At 46.3% G+C, this 22,118-nt stretch overlaps 1 protein-coding gene across 3 annotated transcripts in view; it reads left to right on the forward strand.

The window, feature by feature from the left end:
• DENND1A (DENN domain containing 1A) overlaps nt 1-22,118 on the forward strand; it is a 549,524-nt gene that overhangs the window by 168,271 nt on the left and 359,135 nt on the right. For 2 of the 3 annotated variants that reach the window (XM_055143062.1, XM_055143161.1), the window contains one exon: nt 1,324-1,367. The exons of the other annotated variant lie outside the window; for it this stretch is intronic. In XM_055143062.1, coding sequence (XP_054999037.1) covers nt 1,324-1,367 — 44 coding nt within the window. The remainder of the gene's footprint in view (nt 1-1,323; nt 1,368-22,118) is intronic. 3 annotated transcript variants of the gene reach the window in all.

The following is a 22,118-nucleotide window of genomic DNA, read 5'->3' on the forward strand; positions in this document are numbered from 1 at the left end:
AGTCTTCCCCGAGAGCGGAAATGGCTGGTCGATGGTCCCGCTTTCTCACCGGGCCCATTTGGGAAGCTTGGCTTCTGGTGCTGGCCTCACGAACAGCGCCTCTCTGGCTGGCGGGGAGCTGGGAAAGGTTCTTTTCCAGGTTTGGGGGCAGCCTGTGACCAGATCCCTCGTTTTTTTTTGCGCTTTTTGATTCTTCGCTGCAAGCCATGCACTGCATGTCGCTGCTGTCGTGTGGAGGCTTTAGCTCGGCCTCGATTCATTTCTGCAGAGAAGTAAAGTGGTGGTTTAAAAAGCTGACCGTGACAAATGAGCAGGGTAAACACTGCAGTCACTGTCAGAGGGGGTACTGAGGTCACTGTCAGAGGGGGTGACCATCCCATCAGGCGCCTTTTCAACCAGGGTCCCGCACGGACAGATGAGTTTTCAGGTATTATTCGGATCATTCCCCCCTAATGCCCCTTAATGTGCCTCTGAGGATTGCAATCATTCTTTTATCAGGAAAAACATTGGAATGTTTTCCTAATCAATAGCAAATGGAGTGCTAATAGCTTTTAATTAGTCCACGGCATCCTATCTCACAGCCGTGGATTGGCCTGCAGTTACAGGGGGAAATCAGGTGTCCTCTTTCGTACTTCCACTTCAGGCAGATGCTCACCAAGGGGATCTTTACCTCTGTATTTCTGGATAGTTTCTGAACAAGCCTAATTATGCTCAAGATCTTGTTGACGCCGACAAGGTAAAGCATGCATTGTTTGGCTCCGGTTTGAAGAAAACGTCATTTAGTTTCATCTTTATTTTCAACAACTCTTAAGTATTTGGGGAAGGGTGTATTTTGCTTTTGAAAGTAGGAATCTTGCATTTAAGCTCCCCCCCCACCCCTTGTGTCCTCCCCCCTTCCCCCCCACCCCCGCCTGCAATGCGTGTCTGAGGCTGGTGTTTGAGGCGGCATCTCAGCCCCCCATCTGCAGCCGCGGGAAAAGCGGCTTCTGATTAGCACAGGAAAGTCAGGCTGGCTTCAGACTCATTTTCTCTGGGAACTATATATTGAGGGCAATTTGCAGCTGGCAGGCTTTTTGCATTAGGTAATAGTCTAAAGAGAACAGTAGCATCAGGTCTTTAAGATTTTTCTTTCTTGTCTTTCTGGAGGAGGGTAATGGGGGGCCGCGCCCAGCCCTTCCCCGCGCTCATCAACACGGCAGCCTCAGCTGCCCCCCTGGATCCCCTGCCAGGGCTGCTATCATCTTCTGATCAAATATTAATGTGTGATCCTCTGCTTGCTCACTAATCCAAAGCCAATTAATATTATCTGTCAATTATTTACAGATCCTGAGGTGCAGAGGCAATTCCCCGAGGACTACAGTGACCAGGTTCGGAATGCGTAATTAATTTTTTACATGACAAAATTTATTTCAGAGTTGTTCAACATATTATTACTGTTCTTTTAACTGAAAGAGATAAATGGATTTTCTTTTTTTCTTTTTCTTTCCCTTTCTTTCTTTCTTTCTTTGTTTTTTTTTTTTTTTTAGAGAAGGGAAGAGATACAGTAATTAGGAGCCTGAGACAAAAAAAAGTGAAAACATACTGAAGTAGGATTAAGACTACTAGATTTGGGTGGTTCCTTTGGGAGGCTAATGAACAGAAAGGAAAATCTGTCATAAATTCTGTGTTTTATTCTGAGGTACCCTGCAGTCTGAAGTTCATTAGACCCTTTTTAAATTTTTTAATTTTTTTTTTTTAAGAACCAATGGAACAACAGTAACAACAGAGAGTGGGGGAGGGATGTTGATGACCTCGCCTGGATTTTTGGACATACATCCTGAGACTGTTATGCTAATGCCCGAGCAAGAGGCACAGTCAGAAAGGGTGTTTAGGCCGGGGGTGGTTCAAATGATGGCATGGAAAGTTCCGGTTGGCCCTTTGGCGCTGCCCTCTGGAATCCCCTCCATTCTGCCAGCCTGCACAGGAGCGGAAGGGGTTACTGATAAAACTGTGCTGAAAGTGCTGAGATTGTTCTGCTCTCTGTCATTTGATCTAGATTACCGGTTCAGAGTTTCAAAGAAATATGTGGGCACGTGGGACTTGAGTGTTCGGTGGCAGAGAACCTTTCCCCTGGCCGACCCACAGTGATGGATGGATGAAGGATGGGGGAACGGAGGAACAGGGCCCCGGACTGAGTGGTAGTCAGTTTATTTCTCTCTCCTCCCCAGTGTAGTCCAGTCTCTCCCCTTACAGCACAGTCGTAGTTTTGGTCATAGTCCCCGTCATCATAGTTCCATCATCCTAGTCCCCATGGTCCTCCTCTTTCTCCTACCCCTTCCAGCACAGTTCTGTAGAAATCATGAAGCGGAGGGGGGGAGGGGTACACATAGATGAGGTTGAACATTGTCATAACAACAAGCAGAGGTAAAGCTCCTCCTTCAGGGGAAGTTCTAGGAGATAAACTCAAGGACAAAATCTCATCTGGGGGTTCAGCACTGAGATTACTAGGAGATCCGCTCAAGGGCGGGATTCCATCTAGGGTGTATTGCTTTCTCCTTTCCTCAGCTAGTCATCCATTTAAACAGTCATAGTAAATTTACTTCTTATAATATTTCTGCATGGCAGAGCCTGGCAAGCTAGCCCTGGCATACTCGATATGCCAAAAACAGTAACAGTGACAGTCCCCATTCCCCTGATCCTGAAAGAGTCCCCAATATGCCATCGGGCTACACTAGCACGTGACAGGGATGCATGGGGACGTTACCGGCTACCTCTCGAGCAAATTGATGAACTATGGGATGACAGTGATACAGTGATCGGTTCAGAATTCCAGTTTCTGTCCTGAGTACTGTTACAGAGGTTTTGTAGCTTTGTGGGGTAACCTGATGTTTTTAAATCATTGAGCAATTTGGTGTATACTTTTAAAACACCATTTTGGAATTAAAGCATCTTTAATTGCACTGAAACCAATGACCTCATAAAACCTTTCACAAATGGGAAATTTTACACACACACACACACACAAACCATGTTTCTGAACTTCATCCATTTAATTGTTTCTAGAAAAATGCCATTAAATGAGGCTAAATACAATGAAATGGAGCTAGCCAATACAGGAGCATTGGTACCTTTCGAAGTACCTTTACCGATGGATAAGGGGGCAAGTTAGTGGCGTTTTGTTTGTTTCTTTGTATTTATGTTTGTTTGAGTCTTGTCTGTAGGCCACACCGAGCAGAGCTCAAAGGCTGTACCGGCTTCATGCTCTGGGACATCACTCTTGGCTGTGCTCTGGGGGCCATGTGGTGCCGGGGATCAAACCCAGGATTCTGGAGTGCCAAGCATGCAAACTGTCCTCGTGTGCTATCTCCCTGGCCTCTTACGGGCGAGGAATCCGATACATCTTTCTGAATACAGGGACCATAACGTCACCAAGAATATAACCGCTCATCACGGTAGTGAGGTACCGGGTGATGTTATTTCATTGGGTAAAATCCAAACCAGGGACGGAGAATGAGGTCAGCAGTGAAGTGCCCGCCTTGCAGGCACGAGACCTGGGTCCACTCCCTGGCACCACGGAATAGAAACCCAAACCACACAGAGTGAACGGGTTTGATTTGTTTGGGGGTTATCTCAAGACTCTCACATGAGATTCTGAAAAACGTTTTCATGTCTATTCCTTTCTTCATCTTTCAGTAAGAAAGTTAAAATTTGATCTTGTCATAAATTGCTCAAGGGACTGAGCCCCTTGAATCTTACTACACAATCTAGAAGTTTATAGGACTTTTTTTGGGGGGGGGCGGTAAGGGACTTTTAAAAATAAACAGTGTACACGTAGTTAGGAACTCTTTTAGCATTATTTAAAAATAGACTCGAGAAAACAGACTTAAGAAAATTATTATTCTGAAATCTGTGTTGGGCCTGGGGTTTGGCTCAAATGGTAGAGCACGTGTCCTGCAATGTGCCAGCTGGGCCTTGGTTGGCACTGCGTGTCTTCCCAGCCCAGGCAAATCACCTCTGCAGTCCCATCATATAAATTTCCTAGTGGGAGAAAATTTTTCTAGGAGACAATATAAAATTACATAGCAGGGCCGGAGCGATAGCACCAGTGGGGAGGGCATTTGCCTTGCACGCGGTTGACCCAAGTTCGATCCCCAGCATCCCATATGGTCCTCCATGCACCAGCAGGAGTCATTCCTGAGTGCAGAGCCAGGAGTGATCTCTGAGCATCACTGGATGTGACCCAAAAACCAAATACCTACATGACAGCGGGAAACTTCTGGGTCTGTTTCTTTAAGCATTATGCTGTATCTGATAGAGCTTTATGCTATATCTGAAGCATTCTGGCCCACATACGTCTGAGGGCAAACCTTTTTGTTTTTACAGAAAGGGCATTTCCAGCAGCACTTGCAAGGGGCCCGTGGTGCAGGGATCAAACTGAAAGGCCTTAAACATGCGAGGCACGTGCTCGGCCCCTGGAGCTTTCACCCTCCCTCTCTGGGATGCAACGTGAACAAATTGCATGGACAAAATGTAGTCATGACCAAAAAAAAAAAATGGGGAAGTTGGGGATGGAGTGATGGTACAGCAAGTAAGACTCTTGCCTTGCATATGGCCAGCCCGGGTTCAATTCCCGGTGCCCCAGATGTCCGCTAAATCTGGAATAAGCTCTGAGAACCTACAGGTGTTGCCCCCTAAGCAAAAAACAACCCCTCTACCCAATAAAAGAGAAATATAGAGATAAATTAAGAATAAAATGAAAAGAAAACCAAGTCATCTATAATTTGACTACTCAGACACTATAACAATTTTATGTTTATTTTTTCATGTCTATTGTGTTTTATGAGAAGAAATGTATCTCTGTACAGGTCTTAATAGGCACGTATGCATATATGCATATGGGGAGAAGTGCAGACTATTATAAATTTATAATTGCACATGGAACACAGTTTACTGGTTGGATGTTATGAATTTAGTTCTCTTTGATGAATGGATGATCTTAGAAATGTTGAATATATGGAAGTTGATTTTAAAGTTGCAATAGGAACCTAGAAACAACTTTTAGCGATTTTGAAGTGCTTATCGGAAAGTATTTGTTTAGATCAGTAGCATCATTTTGAAGGCTGGTCCTCTGGGCTGGGAGACTTCTGAGAGCATATCAATGCCTTATTTAGCATTTTTTTTTTCCAACTCAGCTCATGTGATTTTCTTTCTTTACTACTTCTCGGGATGCTAGATGAATGCAAGCTCTGCATTGTGCTTGGTGAAGGTGTCACTGCATTTCCAGAATTTCACTTGGTAATAATCTATTGATCAGGGAAATTAGTTTGCTTCTTATTTACCTTTTAATCACGTGGTTTCTCTGTTCTTATGGTTCCCCTGTCCTCTGCTTTGCACTTATTAGATGAAATCAAACTATCCTTCCTCTGATGTACTATTTTAAAGGATTTCTTGGAATTTCTTTCCTGTTGCCTACAAACCTTCAGTGCTCTGTAGGCACTTAATCTAGACCATATTTCTAGTATTAAAACATTTATGATATAATTTGTCAGGTGAGACAGTTCACCACAAAGTGTAGCACTTACTGCCCCTCTTTCCCACCCACCCCCCCAAACGCACAGCATCTCCCCCCACCTCCCCATTCACCCAAACTGCCCATGCTTGTTTTTACATATAGTGTCTTTCCCATGTCCCAGCACCGTTGATCAGAGACGCTGGCCGCTGCTCCATGTTTTATTCTGTGTGTTCTTTGTACCTTACAGTAAAAGAATCTGTCACAAATTATTGTGGCTCGCTGCTTTAGAAACTGAGAAAAAAGGGAGGTTAGATTGACATCTGTGACTGAATAATGATGACCAGCCTTTTGGCTCTCCTCGAGCCACAAAGCCAGCGTTGCCTTTAGAGTGGAGAAAGAAGTAAGAAGAAAGGGGAGGGATAAAAGAGAGTTACAAATCTGTGGTCCCAGCGATGTATTACTGTTGGGCCAGTCGTCTGCGTGCTATGATAATCCATTTTGATCTTCTCTGTCTTAATTGTCGGCTAAAGACAAATGGGCAGTAAAAGTTCATCAGTTTCATCTTTTTTTTTTTTTCTCCCCCCTTTGGCTTCTTGTTTGGAGGCAGAATAAATGATCCATCAGCAGAGAAGTAGCCTTTCTTTCTGACACGGAAGTAATGCAGACCCAACACGTTTTATTAAAATGTTTTCCCCTCATTATTTCACTCCTCTCAGCTCTGATAGATCTTACCGGTTCATAAAAAAAAATGTAATCTGAAATGTAAATAAGGGTACAGAAGGAAGGAGTAATGAGCAGCCCGTGCGCGTTTTAGGGCTCTTGATTATAATTACTGACAAAGTGATTTCTCTGTGCCCCATTTTTCCCCCTCCCTTTCCTAAGTTGTCTGTGACATCTTCAGACTGCAATGACATCTATGGTTTAAAACCATTAAATCACCTTGTAGCACTCAATATTTCATTTAAAATCTGGTGAGCCTGCGATCTTTAAACCTGAAGGTACAGGCTTTGTTAATCCCTGAATGACAGGCAATCTCTATATTTTTTTGAGAAAGAAAAGCAAACAAAAAGGCAAAAGCAAGGTCTTTTCAGAGTTCACATTATTTATTCATCTGCTTTTGTTTAATGCTTAGCTAGTTTAAATATGAAAACATCAACATTGGTAGGCTCCTAACTTGAAAAGTATCCTGTTTTGAAAACAATATTTTAATGACTCAAGGCTGGGTGTCTGCGGTGTTGAGGGAAAGCCCATCTCTCATAAGTGTAATATAGTCTAAAATTTTTACTAGGGTTAAGATTATTAAAATAAGATAAAATTTTGAATTATTTTGGATTGGATAGCAGTCCAGATTCTTTTCAATCTCATTATCAGTTTAGATCATGTGGCTCTTAATAAGAAGGCACTTTGATTAGAAAACGTTTGTCAAAGAAGAACAAAATCTCAGTAATATACTTCATTTCTGGAAATGGTTTCCCAAGGATTTCAGCGTGTCAGTGTAGCACGGAAAATAAGAGACCAGAACATGAAGATCTTTTCCTGCTAGAAATTCTCCTGTAGATAATTAAGTACATTTATAATTATTTTGTTAATGTTTACTGTATTCATTTGCAGTTATGGAAATAATTGGTAAAAACTTTCCTCACTGTGATTAGTACAGTTTTAATGAGTTCTAATTAAATTAAGGGAGAGAAGGACAGTTGAATTAAGTTGTCAGCGAATTATGGCCACTGTTCCTCAGAATCTCAGTTTGACTTCAAGACGTGACTTTTCAGATGTTAAAAATGAGTCTTGCCAATTATAAGACGTCGTATTGGAAAATTTGGCGTGAAGATACAATCACCTATTACAAGAGTTCCGTGAATAGGCTCGTGTGTGTCAGATATTTTAGGCATCACTTTAAAGCATAGAGTTATAATCTAGTTACGTCTACTGCGAGGTAGGGTTGATAACTTGTTCCCACAGTTGCGCTTTCTCAGGCTGTGTTTCCTGAGTGTGGTGGTGAGAGAGGAGTGCGTGCGGAGTCTCTGCTCTAGCGCACTCGTCTCTGTTTTCATGAGACGCAGCGAGCATCTGAGAGTGCTTGAAAATGGGATTCTGAGTCCACGATCCCGCCCCTGTATATGTAGATCACTGTTAAGGTTGCAGGTAATTTTTCTTTCCACTGGCACTGAAACAGAGGCTATAATGAATCTGACAATCTTTATGCATTTATGGAAACTATAAAAATTTTATGGAAGTCTTTATATAGAAACTAGCAGTGTTTCTGGTACAAGCTCCGTAAGCAGTGTAGAAACATGCTACATTGGGAAAAATAAAAATGTACCTTTTCTTTTATGGTTTTATATGGTCTACGTGACTTTAAAATTTCACTGTAGGTAGTTAAGCAAATTATAAAAGCATACATCATCACCTACATGCTAAAAAGAAGCAAAATATGTTGCATAACTTAGGCTAATTGTGACGGAAATTGGCATTTCTGAGTTGCATGTAATTGCTTAAATATGGAATTTTCATCTGTTCATGCTTCAGGTATTCTCTGAAAAAAGAATTTTTTGAGTTTTCACTTCTAGTAAAATCTGCGTTAAATGGATTAAAAGGTTCTGATCAGAAAGACAGTAGAGCTGACAGTTAAATCAAGAGTTGCTCTGTAACTGTCCGCTGGTGATTTCTTTTTGCTGAGTGCCTATGTACGAAACATTTACATTATTTTCTTCCAAATATGGACACACCAGAGATGAAACAAGTCTATGCAAATCATGTTCAGGCCTTGGTTGGTTGAAAGGATACTATCTTAAAAAAAAAAATCAGAGATAAAACCCATGGCTTCTCAATTTTCTGTTACTAAGCAAGGAGGAATCATTATGGCATTGTTGTGTAAGATTGGCAAAAACATGGATTCGATTTACCACCATCACCCCTACCACCTCTCTAAAAAAAAAAAAAACAACAAAGTCAAACGAATGACAAGAAAACTTAGTTTTCCTGGGGGCAATAGAATAGCAGGTAGGGTGCTTGCCTTGAACGCGGCCCACCTGGGTTTGGTCCCCGGCACCCCATATGGTCCGCAGAGCGTTGTCTAGTTAGAGGGACCACAGAGCAGCACCAGGGTGGCCCAAGCTCCACCAAGAAATTGCTCTTCCCATTATTGGGCTGAAGTGTGCCTGGGGTCCATCCAGTGTACGCTCCCCCAAAGACTCTTCCCGCCTTTCTGCAGGGACCTCTCTGAGCAGCAGAACCTTCAAAGTGGCGTTGAGAGTCTCTGGGCTGGTGATGCTCCGGGAGTTGTGCTCACCAAACTCCTCGAGAATCTAACTGCGCCTGCGTCGTTTCCGTTTCTCTGGGAAACTTTTTCTTCTGAATTGAGGAAACGCGGGTTTAACACGATTTGTGTTCCAGCCTGCAGCTTCACACCTCTTCAGTGTATGTCCCTGTACCGCAGCCCACTGAACCCCCGGCCCCCTCGCCTCCCCCCGCCCTCCGCCAGTGACTGCAGTTCTCCAGTCAGAATCTTTAGGGTTGGTTTGCTGCTGGCCTGGTGGTTCCTTGCTTTGTTTCTTTGTAACATATGTGAGTGAAACCGTTCTGTTCTTGTCTTCCCCCTTCTGCTTTATTTCTGTTGTCATCTGCCTTCCAAACCCATTCTGTAAACGTTATCCGAAGTCCAGTCCCATTCCATCAGTGTCATTCAGTGTCATCAAGACAGCTGATTCCGAGGCCAGGGAGATGGTGCAGGGGTGCAGACACTTGCCTTGTGTCCTGCCTACTCTGGTTGGTCCCTGGCACACCGCGTGTGTAACCACATGAGTAACCCCCAGCGGTTGCTCCCTGGTGCAGAGCTAGGAAGAGCCCCTCAGCACTTCTGGGTCCAAAACCAGAACACAGGCACAAAACCTGATTAATATTCCGTGGTGTAGCTAGAAAACACCTCATTTTTTTAAAGACTGATCCATCACTGCACATTTGGGTTGTTTCCCTATCTTGGCCATTGTAAGTAATGACGCACATGTATTTTCAAAATAGTAGTGTTGTTTGTTTGGGACTCCCAAAAGGTGCTCAGTAGACACTAGCGCCAACCAGGCTAGCAGAGGACGAGGTGCTGCTCAGACCGTGCAGCTCTGGGGGCCACCAGGGCCACCCCCAGCAATGCCTGGGAGACCATGTGGTGCTGGCATGGACTGGGGGCAAGTGCAGTACATGTCTTACCCCCGAACTACTTCCCAGGTCACAAATGAGTGTTTTTAGCTTCTATATATACACCTGGGAGTGGAACTGCTGGATCAGTGTGTGTGTATATGTATATATATGTATATATGTAATATGCATATATGTTATATATGTATACACACATACCTATATATGTTGGTTTGGGGGTCACAGCCAGTGGTGCTCAAGGCTTACTCCTGGCAGGGTCAGCGGGTCCATGTGGGGTGCCAGGGATGGAACCTGGGTCAGCTGCAAGCAAGGCAAGAACCACACCCACTATAGTATCTCTCTGACCTCAGGAGATCTGTTTTTAATATGTCGAGGGTTCTCCATGCTATTTTCTGTAGACTGCACCCATTTACATTCCTACCCGATTGCCTATAACAATTCCTTTTTCTCTACACCCTCAGCCACCCCTTGGTTGTTTCTTATCTTTTTAATGTAGGTCATTCTCAGAGGTGTGAGGTGATAGCTCATTGTGGATCTGATTTGCATTTCCCGAATAATAATAGCGATAATGAGCATTTTGCCATGTGCCTCTTGGCTGTCTCCGTGTCCTCTCTGGAGATGTGTCTTCTCAACTCTTCTGCCCATTTTTCAAAAACTTAGGATTTTTGCTTTTTAGTTGATAGTTGTATGAGACCTTTAGGTATCTGGGATATTAATCTCTCATTGGATGTCTATCTCCTGTTCATTGGGGTATCTTTTCTTTTTTGGATAAGTGATTACATTTATTTATTTTTTTATTTTAATGAATCACTGTGAGGTACAGTTACAGTCTTAAAACTTTCATGATTGTTGGAGAGTATCATGCTAAGTGAAATGAGTCAGAAAGAGAGGAACAGACATAGAAGGACTGCACTCATTTGTGGAGTATAGGATAACATCACATGAGGCTGACCCCCAAGAACAGCAGATACAAGGGCCAGGGGAATTGCCTTATAGCTGGAAGGCTGCTTCATGAGCGGAGGGGGGAAGGCAGATGGAATAGAGAAGGGATCACTAAGAAAATGATGGCTGGAGGAACTAGTTGGGATGGAAGATGCATGCCAAAAGTAGATAATGGACCAAATATGATGACCTCTCAGTGTCTGTGTTGCAAGCCATAATGTCCAAGAGTAGAGAGAGAGTATGGGGAATATTGTCTGCCATGGAGACAGGGGGAAGGTGGGAAAGGAGGGTATACCCGGGATGTTGATGGTGGGGAATGTGCACTGGTGGAGGGATGGGTGTTTGATCATTGTGTGATTGTAACCCAAACATGAAAGCTTGTAACTATCTCATGGTGATTCAATAAAATAAAAAAAAAAACTTTCATGATTGTGTTCTAGTCAATGTTCAAGTACCCATCCCTCCACCAGTGCCTATTCTCTACCACCAATGTTTCCAGTATCCCTCCCCCCACCCCCACCCCTACCCACCCCCTGCCTCTGTGGCAGGCACATTCCCTCTTACACTCTCCTTTTGGGTATTATGGTTTGCAGTACAGATATCAAGTGGCCATCATGTTTGGTCCATAGTCTACTTTCAGCATGCATCTACCATCCCGAGCCATCCTTCCATCGTTTATTTGGTGCTCCTTTCTCCATCTCAGCTATGTTTGATTGGGGGTATCTTTGTTTTAATGAAATTGTTGTTTTCATTCTGCTGAAGCATTTTTGTTTGAAATAATCTCATTTATTTATGTTTGGCTTTTCCCCTTCCTTTGGAAACATCTGAGCTCTCTTCTTTTCTTATTTTTTCTTCAAAGTGGGTGTTGTGATGCTTCCACCCTACTTTTACAGTCTATTCAGACTCGGCTAATTTCAAATGGCTTGGTCCTGGAAACTCTGACAGGCTTTACCCGTGTTTCCTAAAGTGGGAAATTTTCCTAAAATGGCCCTTGGGGGCTGCTGGAATGGAGGTGGGGGGAGGGTAATGTGCAATTGGGGGTGCTTTCTTTTTGTTAACATAAAGAGAGATTGGGAGGGCATTGAGTTTTGTGGGTTTTAAAAATTTATTATAATAAACCAAAAGGTGGCTGTAGGCTCAGTTTGGGAATCTCTTGTCATCTACATACCATGGAGTGCAGTTTGTCAGCTCATTTGAATCTCATTCAAAGGATTTGCTTATCTAGAAGGGGCAGGGCACCAGGATCACACCCACCATGGCTGGACAACCTGTAACTTAAGTTTTAGGCTGTAGGCTGCATTTTTCCATATCTTTTTTTTTTCTTTCCTGGTGACAGCATCTGTCTGGCAGATCTGTCTGGTTTGATCTTGCGCCTTAATTTGAACGAACGGTCAGTAAGTCAGAGTATGCGCTGTGTGAACTTAGCAGATAGGAGGCAGCGAGAGGAGATGAGGTGGGTTCTGCGTCCCCCCTGAAGGGCCTTGCCGCCGTCTCGCAGGCCGCAAGGACCACAGCTGCCAGGGGGCTTCCATAGTCTGGAGGACAGTGGCAGGCCAGAGACTGGGAATGTCTTTGCAGAGTAGCGCCTGGCGTGGGGATGCCACCACGTAACCAGTCATAGTCCTGCAGCTGCTTTTTTTTTTTTTTTTGCCGTGGCATCTTAGCGGTTGGTACGTTAACAAGATGAGCAGAGGGAGATGCAAGCGTTGAACTAGCTTTAAAAACCGCCAAGAGGCTGACACTTGGGGCTCTGCCCCAGAGTGTGGGCCTGGCATTGTGAGACCCCACAGGGGGTTTGATCCCCAGCACCCAATCGTCCTCTCACCACCCCCCCCCAAAAAAAAAACAAATCCACCTCAAAACCAAACAAAGCATCATCTCTTGGGTTCATTGTAGGTGTATGATTCTTTAAGCCTCACAGTTGATTCGTAAATTTTTCACCCTCCGACTCAAAAGGGTCGGTCTCCCTGTTTCTTCCTAACTCAAGAGTCTGCGATTATGGGTGGACCTGTGGCCTTCTCCTCCACAGACCGCAGGCCCCCCCAACGGCCCCCCCCCCCCCCCGCATCTCTGCGGATCCGGAAAGCGGGGAGGTGGCCGTTGGCCCGTCGCAGCAGGCACCCTGCCGAAGCAGCTTTCCTCAGGTCGTGCGTCAGCGCCCACGATTGGCACCAAATGTAGCCATTTGATGGGCCACATTACAGATCTGGGAAAGAGGCCTTGATAGATTGCAGATGTGCAAATGAGCTCCAGATTAGACATCTGCTTCTTTCGTATGTTTGAAAGTGTCCTGTGGTCGATGATGGACTGGTTTATGTGTTTCTCAACTTCAGGCTCATGGATGAGTCTAAACACAAGGCAAAACAAAATCCTAAAAAATGAGCATTGTCCACACGGCTCTTGTTTCCCCCCCCCCGCCCCCGTGTTAGTTACGAGCCCAGCTGTCACCTTGCCCGCATGTCAGGTAGCGTAGTGGCTTTTTCTTTTTCAAGTGTCTGAGTGCCCCTCTCCTTTTGTATCTCCATCTTGAGTTGTTTCCTTAAAGGCCACACTTAGCAATGGGGTGGATTTGACTGGCTTCTTAATGAAACATGTTGGAAACCTTAGACGCTCGAGCCAAGCCAACCGGAGGACAGAGACGTTTTTCTGACTCAAAGCGCTTCTTTTAAGTTGAAAATTTCTTCCCAATTTGGTCACTCCCCAACTGTTACAGCTATATAGGAGGAACTCATTAAAAAGACTAATTCCTTCTGAGCAGATCTTTCTGAAAGCGTGCCGAGCTATACCGCCACTTTGTACTGCTACGTCCTCGAGTCTGAGGCGGGCAGCGGCGATTATGTAATACTTCATGCATCCTTCCTAGATCTGTTCTCCTGCTCTTCCCAAGACCCCACTAGATCTCAGGCAAATCTGTGAATACCCGTCGGTGGTCCTGTTTCTTTCCGGGGGGCGGGGGGGGGGGATTGTGGCCACTCATCGGAGCTGTGGTCTGAGTCTTTATCTTTCGCCTCAGAGCGTCCTGAGTCACTGTGGCTCATTGGGAGGCGCTTCCAAGTCTGCAGCCATCAGCTCCCGTTCGTTATCCTGCCCAAACTGCTCTCCAGCCCGTCCTCATCTCCGGTTTCCCTCCGCCTTCACGCTCACTGTGCTTCTCCGGTGGGTTCCTCCTAATGGCGCACCGCTCGGCGACCTTACAATTACTGCCCTTCTCAAGGTGGCCAGAGAGAGATTTCTCCAGCCTAAATCAGAGCGCACCATTTCTCTGTAGTCAGCGCCCGGGATAGTTCCTCCGTGTCCCCAGGAGCCATGCCACTGTTTCTTCCGGTGGATTTTAAGGCTTATCACCGCCTGATTCTGACTCACTGTCCAGGCCTGGTGTTCTACTGCTTTCACAGCCCCGGCAGAACGACTCGCCATCTCCCAGCCTGCTTTTCCTCTGTATTTTTGGTGATTGAAGTCCCTTCCTCAGTTTTGGTTTCTAGCTTCGCCCTGGGTACCCGGGCTCAGCATCAAGTGGCGAGCTTGTGGCACATCCCCTGCGAATGCCCAGCCGGAATGAGTCACCCTCTCCTATTCCTCGGAGAGCCCTTGGAATTGTCACTCCTTATAGTATTGTCTGCCTGTCTGTCAAACCATGAAGTCGTCAAGTTTGCCGTGTTTCCCAAAAGTGGGTCATGCTTCTTTACCCCCCACCCCTGCCCCACCATCCACAGGGACGACCCTGGAATGGTCCAAGGGATGGGTGACAGTAGCTTTGGGTACAGTTGGGAGATGTTTTCTGTTTTTTCTCTTAAAGAAGGTAGATTTCCAGGGGGCAGGGGGCAGTAATTTTCTTTTTCCCCCTGAAAAGTTTGGAGGATTCATACATGTCAGGATTTCCCAGGCACCGTTAGAGACTCTTCTTAGTAACTCAGTTAATTCAGGGTCTGGGAACATTTATGGAGGTGAAGAGTGCAGTATGTGGGCATCCTTGCTAAGGCGTCCGGGGTCCAGAGAGTGCTGGGGGCCATGCGGAGTGCGGGTGTGGAGCTGCACTGCCTGGACTGGACACTTGGCCGCTTCCCAGGCTGGCCCCTCTGATGTCACTTGTGTATCTTTGAGCCAATCATGGGAAAGACCTTGGAGAACCGTGGCCGGGGGTAAGTGATGGGAAATGTGTAGAGGAGATAGAAAAGTTACTGGCAGTTAAGGATAGAAATGTCTACTATTTTTAGGGTAGATTTCAGGTAGCAGAATTAACTAGCTTTGAGGTTTTCATTGTGTCAGCTGTTAGGGTGTTACGTGATAACTTTTGTGAGGCTGAAGTGGAGCCATGACAGGCTCTACCTTAAGTTCGACGCTCAGCAGGCCGAAGTTTCGGTTTCCCGCATCAGAAAGTCCCAACTTCTCAGGAAACAGTGTCACCCTGGGCAGATAAATCGCCCCGTGTCAACAAGCTATCAGAATAGGGGGCACGGGCAGTGGCACCCGCCAAGCAGAGAGGGCCGAGGGAGTGGAGTCACGGGACCGGACAGGGACCGAGAATTGGAAACATAATGTTGGTCCCTGGAGTCACAGGACCGGACAGGGACCAGAATTGGAAACGTATTGCCAGTTCCTAGAAAAAAAAATGCTGTTATGTAATCAAACCCTAGATAAGCTGCTCAGAATTCAGAGTTGGGGTCCTTGTCAAGACTCGACTTTGTTGGATGAGACTCGAACCCTAGCTCGAGCTGGCGATAAAGGGGCCTTGCATTTGCAGCCTCGTGTCTGGTCAGTGTGAGAGCGAAACTCCCGTCCCGGGACATAACACTTTCCCCCTCTAGAATTTTAGATCCTAGGAAGAATTTAGAAAACCGTCTTTATTTATGTGCTTTGGGTCACACTTGCCTGTGGCGGGTGGACGGGGGGGGGGGGCTGCTCTGGCTCTGACAGTAATTGGGGTGTTTGGGAGCTTGTTCCCAGCAGTGTTTGGGGGACCATGTGTAGCCTGGGGAGAGGGACAGATAGAATCAGGTTCAGCCGCCTATAAAGCCTGTACCTTAATCCCTGTTCTACCCTCTTTTTCAAACATATACTTTTTTTTTTTCTTTTTGGGTCTCTCCCCACGATACTCAGGGGTTACTCCTGGCTCTGCACTCAGGAATTACTCCTGGTGGTGCTTGGGGGACCATATGGGGTGCTGGGAATCGAACCTGGGTCGGCCGCATGCAAGGCAAATGCCCTCCGCACTGTGCTATCGCTCCAGCCCCAAACATATACTTTCTTAAGAGCCAACTTTAGACAAATTACAAAGGTAAGGGAGTCCTTTGTTAGTAAAGTTGAAGATTCGGAAATGCACTGACAGTACAGAAACTTTTGAAAGAGTGACAAAAGAGTTTTAAACAACTGTTTTCCACTTACTTTATTTCAACAGTGAAATCTGTATATGGAAGCTTTCCATATTCAGAGTCTCAGAAACGTGATGATGAATCCCACTTCAGCTGTAAATCAGGTTTCTAGTGCATACCCTGTTTCTGTTGGTGTGTTATTCGCTGCTTTCTTTTTGGGAGAGGGGGATGTTTTTTTCCACTAGTATCCAGTGTCGTCTTCTGGCTTCGGGAGCCATGAAGTGCTGGGAATTGAACCCAGGACTTCACACACCCCAGGCACGACCACTGTTGGGGAGCCACAGCCCCTCACCTTAAGCTTTTATTTACAAAAAGAAGCAAAGCAACCGGGCAGGCAGTACCACTGCCTCAGGCCTTTGCATTGAACCCCTGACCTGCTTGGCTGAGAATTGCCTGTGGGGCTCCTGAACCTCCGGATCACCACTTGGAAGCATTGTTTCTCCCCCCTTTACACCCCTCCACTCACCCTCCACACGCGTGCGCGTGCGCGCACACACACACACACGCAGGCACGCACGCACGCGGGTGTGCACAAGCTAAAATGCAGTAGAGTGAAGATTCCTCTGGCCACCATCATTTCAGCCCGCCCCATGTGGTCAGTTTCAGATTTCTCGTATGACATAACATGTTGCCAGACTTGGGACTAGTATGTGATGTGTGTGCTTGTGCATATAACAGATGGAGGGAGGGGCAGCGGTAGGCAGAAATGCAAGATGCCGATAAAAGAATTGAGACTTAAAAAAAAAAAGAGCTTGGAAAGGTAATGTAGTAAAGGGGGGATGAGTTTAGGGAGGAGGACAGAGAAGGAAAGAAATCAAGGTAGGGGAGGAAGCAGATGAGAAAGGGAAGCAATGGTTGGACGGAGTCGGGACTTGGGTTATACTGGTGGTGTGGGAGGGTGGTATAGCGATATATCAATAACACAGACTCGGCAACACTGAAAATACGAGATATAACTGCGACCTTCAAACTTTGTAATGTGCCTTTCAGGGTGGCAGGCGGAGGTGATGGGGGGTGGATGCCGGGAGGCGGGGACGGAGGTGGGGGGTGCGTGTGCTAAACTGTGGGAACACTGGTGGAGGAAGTTGACACTGGTGGTAGGATTGGTGCTGAAATATATGCCTAAAACTCAACCACCAATAACCTTGCAAATCATGGTTCTTTAATAAGATAAAGATAGAAATTATTTTTAAAAAATATAAAAATAGTCGAATCGGGACTGGGCCTCTTCCGTCTAGATCCCCCATTTTCCAGTAGCTAGGCGGCCACACCCAGAAACTGCCCCACCACTTTGCGGCCTCGAGACATCTTATAGCCTAATTCTCCCTCTAGGAGAACCTGGCCAGCTACTGAGTTTCCTGCCCGAATGGGAAAGCTGGCAAGCTCCCCGTGGCATATTCATATGCCAAAACCAGTAACAATGATGGGTCTCATTCCCCTGACCCTGAAAGAGCCTCCAATGGGGCACTGTTGGGAAGGACGAGTAAAGAGAGGCTGCTAAACTCTCAGGGCTAGGACGAATGGAGACGTTATTGAGACCGCTCAAAAAAATTGACGATCAATGGGATGATGATGATGATGATGATGATGATGATGATGATGATGATGATGATGATGATAAAATATTAATACGGGGGGAGGGAATTGAACTTATGGGTCAGAGCAATAGTTCAGTGGGGTAGGGTGTTTGACTAACCTGGATTTCGTCCCTTGCACCCCATATGGTTCCTTGAGGCTCACCAGGAGTGATCCGTGTGAGCACAGAGCCAGGAGAAGGCCCTGAACACCACTTAATGTGGCCCCCAAACCAAAATAATTTTTAAAAGTTAATTGATTTTACTGCAAATGAAGTGACGACTAGAATAAAAAGATACCCCACAGGCTGAGATAAAATATTTACCTATCATTCATATGACAAAGAGTTAATAGCAAAGATATGTAAAGCTTTGTAAAAATTAAAACAATAATCAATTAACCCTAAGAAAAAAATGGGAGAAGAGACAAAGAGAAGCTTCCTCAGAGAAGACACGCAGAGGGCCATCAGGTATATGGGAGAACACTCGGCATCCTTATCATCAAAGAAATGCAAATTAGCAGTGAGATATCACCTTGCACCACGGGACTGGCACACATCAGAAAGAACAAAAGCAACCAGTGTTGGCATGGGCGCGGGGGAAAGGGAACACTCATCTACTGCTGAAGGGAATTTCAACCATTTTTAAAACCACAGAGACACTTTAAAAATTCAGAATTGACCTTCCATATGACCCAGCCATTGCACTACTTGGCGTCTATCCCAAGAGCTCCAAAACTCTACTGAGAAGACATTTGCACACTGATGAATAAACATGCGTGTGTGTCCCCACACCTATGTGTACACACACACACACACACACACACACAGAATACTCCAATCTAAGAAAAGACAGAATCATGCAATTTACTGCTCCATGGATGCACCTGGAAGGTGTCATGCCAGTGAAGTTAGCGAGGAGAGGAGCAGATACAACATGATCGCTCCCATATGGATATTTGAGAAACAGGGAATAACCACTGGCCAAAGGCATCAAAACCTGAAAAGTGGTCGTAGAACTGAGCTTGGCCCTGGCGGCTGTGAAAAGAGGGACTCTCTGGCGGAGGGAGTGTTGGAACATCGGATGAAATCCTATCATTAACAGTATTATAAATCATGGTGCCTAAGATTTAAAAAAAAATCAAATAGTAAATTGAGCTTATAAAATATCATCCACTGGCATACCAACTTCGTGAAATATGTAATATAATGTGTCACTTCGCATTTGTCTCCTCCAACATTTTTCTATCGTTGGCTGGTCCAGGAAGTACTGACTCATCTTTCAGAGTCACTTCGCATGTCCGTGCCTCTGCTGGGCTGTCCGCATCCCTGGGATAGTGCTGCCTTATTCCATCAGAAAACCAAAGCCACTCGTATAGGCACTTGCTCCTGTGTCTTCCACCCCTGGCGGCGGGGTTGGATTTTTTCAGCACTGCAGCCCTGGGACCGGGAACTGTATCATCGATTCACTGATGTATGTAATAATGACTGAACTCTGTTCGCCCTGTGATCTCTGGACACAGAAATCGAACAGGCTAGGACAAAGCAAAGGCATGTTTTTATCAAATCCCACTTGCCTGCCTGGCAGAACCCTAATTAGAGGCGTTTAAGATATTTTTGTATTTCACTCTATTTCCAATGCGATGCCTCTTTGGAGTCTAGTTTTAAAAATGCCAGTAGTCTTGGTGGGGACATTCTTTTGTAGGAGAGAAACTCCTCCACCTTGTCAGATACTTCACATTTCTGGGGATCTTCATCCCTGGTACAATTGAGAAGTGATTTTGAACTTTAAAAATGTATCTGTTACAGTAAACAGATTTAATGGGGGCTAAAACTCCTCATTACTAGTTACATCTCGCTGCTGCTTTGGCAGTGCCGGGGATCCAACAGGTCCCATGCATGCAGTGCCTGCACTCAGCTGCTCGGCTGCATGGTCCCATGCACGAAAGGCCTGCACTCAGCTGCTCAGCTGCATGGTCCCATGCACAAAAGGCCTGCACTCAGCTGCTCAGCTGCATGGTCCCATGCATGCAGTGCCTGCACTCAGCTGCTCGGCTGCATGGTCCCATGCACGAAAGGCCTGCACTCAGCTGCTCAGCTGCATGGTCCCATGCACAAAAGGCCTGCACTCAGCTGCTCAGCTGCATGGTCCCATGCATGCAGTGCCTGCACTCAGCTGCTCGGCTGCATGGTCCCATGCACGAAAGGCCTGCACTCAGCTGCTCAGCTGCATGGTCCCATGCACAAAAGGCCTGCACTCAGCTGCTCAGCTGCATGGTCCCATGCATGCAGTGCCTGCACTCAGCTGCTCGGCTGCATGGTCCCATGCACGAAAGGCCTGCACTCAGCTGCTCAGCTGCATGGTCCCATGCACAAAAGGCCTGCACTCAGCTGCTCAGCTGCATGGTCCCATGCATGCAGTTCCTGCACTCAGCTGCGCAGCTGCATGGTCCCATGCACGAAAGGCCTGCACTCAGCTGCTCAGCTGCATGCGTGGACTTCATCTTGCTGATTCTTATTCTTAACACATCACCCCTTCCCCTGTTCAGCTGCCCCCTCCCTGATTTCATTGCACTTTATTAATTAATATATATTATTGTTTGGGGCCACACCTGGCGGTGCTCAGGGCTTTCCTCTGGCTCTGCACTAAGGGATCACTCCTGGTGGGCTCGGAGGACCATGTGGGGTGCCGGGGATCAAACCCAGCGGGGGCCGTGTGGAATGCCAGTGCCTAACCTACTAGCCTATCACACACTGTGATAAAAGGAAATATTTTCCACCCAAGATCCCAATATAAAATTTATGCCATGCTTTAGCGTACAATTTTTTTTTTTGAGAACACTTTTTTTTTTTTTACTCAGACAATATGTCTGCAGATCATAAAGTTAAATCCTAATTAGGAAAAGTCAGTGGTGATGGCAGCCTGGAGCAGGGGCGCTGATTTTCCCAGTTAGGAGGTGTTAATCCATCACCTGTGGTGCCAGGAATCAAACCCGGGGCCTCACATGTGCAAGAAATTAAGGGCCACTCTGTTTCTCCCGTGGCTGATCCGTGCCAGGTGGAGGGGGGCTCGTGAGGCAGGTGGAGATAGTGGCGGTTCCCCATAGCAGGTCTGATTAGATTCTTTCCCACTCACAACCCCTTTTCACAGCTTTTACACAACTCTGGGTTTGTAGGTTTATAACATAGGTATGAGAATCCAACATTTTAAAAATGCAGTTAACACTTTTTTTTTTTTATTAAGCACCGTGATTTGTTGTTCAAAATAGAGTTTCAGGCATACAGTGTTCCAATGCCAATCTCGCCACCCACGCCAACTCCCCTCCACCAATGCCCCAGGTGCCCTCCCATTGGGATGAATCTTTAAGATTGTCAGCACCCCCAGCATCAGGGATGAGGCCCCTGGTTTGAAGAACTGGGGTCCCTGAGGTCCGGGAGGAGAGACTGGGACAGAGCTGAACTCGTCAATGTGGAGTGGCTGAGAAGTGTGACTGGGCAAGGGCACGTCAGAGGGAGGGGGACCAAGGGGACCGCGGAGTCCTGGGCCCGTGTTTGCAGAGACAAGGCTTCCCCAGCACGAAGGGGTGGAGAGACCAGCAGACCCAGAGACAGCTGCCACCGGAGACACATCAGGGGGTCCAGGGTGGGGGTATCCTCGACAATGCTGAGCCTTCCAGTCCGTGTGCTCGAGGAGATCCTTCTAAGCCTCGCTCAGTCTTTCTCACCAGACTTCTGAAGTACTTGGCGTAGAGCTCTCACAAAACACGTTTTATTAGATTTATACTTACGATGCCATATCCTGGCGCCCTGCTAAATCTATTTTTTTTTGGGGGGGGGTCACTCCTGGCTCTGCACTCAGGAATTACTCCTGGCGGTGCTCAGGGGACCATATGAGATGCTGGGAATCGAACCCGGGTCAGACTCATGCGAGGCAAATGCCCTACCTGCTGTGCTATCACTCCAGCCCCTTAAATCTACTTTTCAGTTCTACATTTTGTTTTTTTCCCTTTTTCTTGGTGGGGGGATAGATTCCATGTGGTCTCCTATGTAAGTAATTTTGTTACTCAACAACAACAACAAAAAGATGATTTAATTTTTTTCCCTTTTAGCCATATTCTTTTGCACTGGCTAGTATTGAATAGAATTTATGTTAGCTTTGCTTTTGATCTTAGTATTGTCTTTCACTTTTGGGGGGCGTGGGGTGTGAGTAATGGTCACCACTCCTGCTGGTGCTGGGCGTACTGTTGGTTTTGAGCTCAGGGATCCCTCCTGGCAGTGCCCTAGGGGTCCTGTGTGGTGCCAGGGGTTCAACCTGGATTGGCTGCATGCAAGGCAAGCCCCTTGCCAGGCATACTATCTCTCCAGCCCCCGTGTTTTACTCTTTTTTTTTTTTTGCGTTTTTTTTGGGTCACACCCAGCTATGCTCAGGGGTTACTCCTGGCTCTGCACTCAGGAATTACTCCTGGCGGTGCTTGGGGGACCATATGGGATGCCGGGGATTGAACCCGGGTCGGCCTCGTGCAAGGCAAACGCCCTCCCCACTGTGCTATCGCTCCGGCCCCCCTTGTTTCACTTTTAAGTATGACATGAG

This window comes from Sorex araneus, chromosome 1 (assembly GCF_027595985.1).
Source record: "Sorex araneus isolate mSorAra2 chromosome 1, mSorAra2.pri, whole genome shotgun sequence".
NCBI lineage: Eukaryota > Metazoa > Chordata > Mammalia > Eulipotyphla > Soricidae > Sorex > Sorex araneus.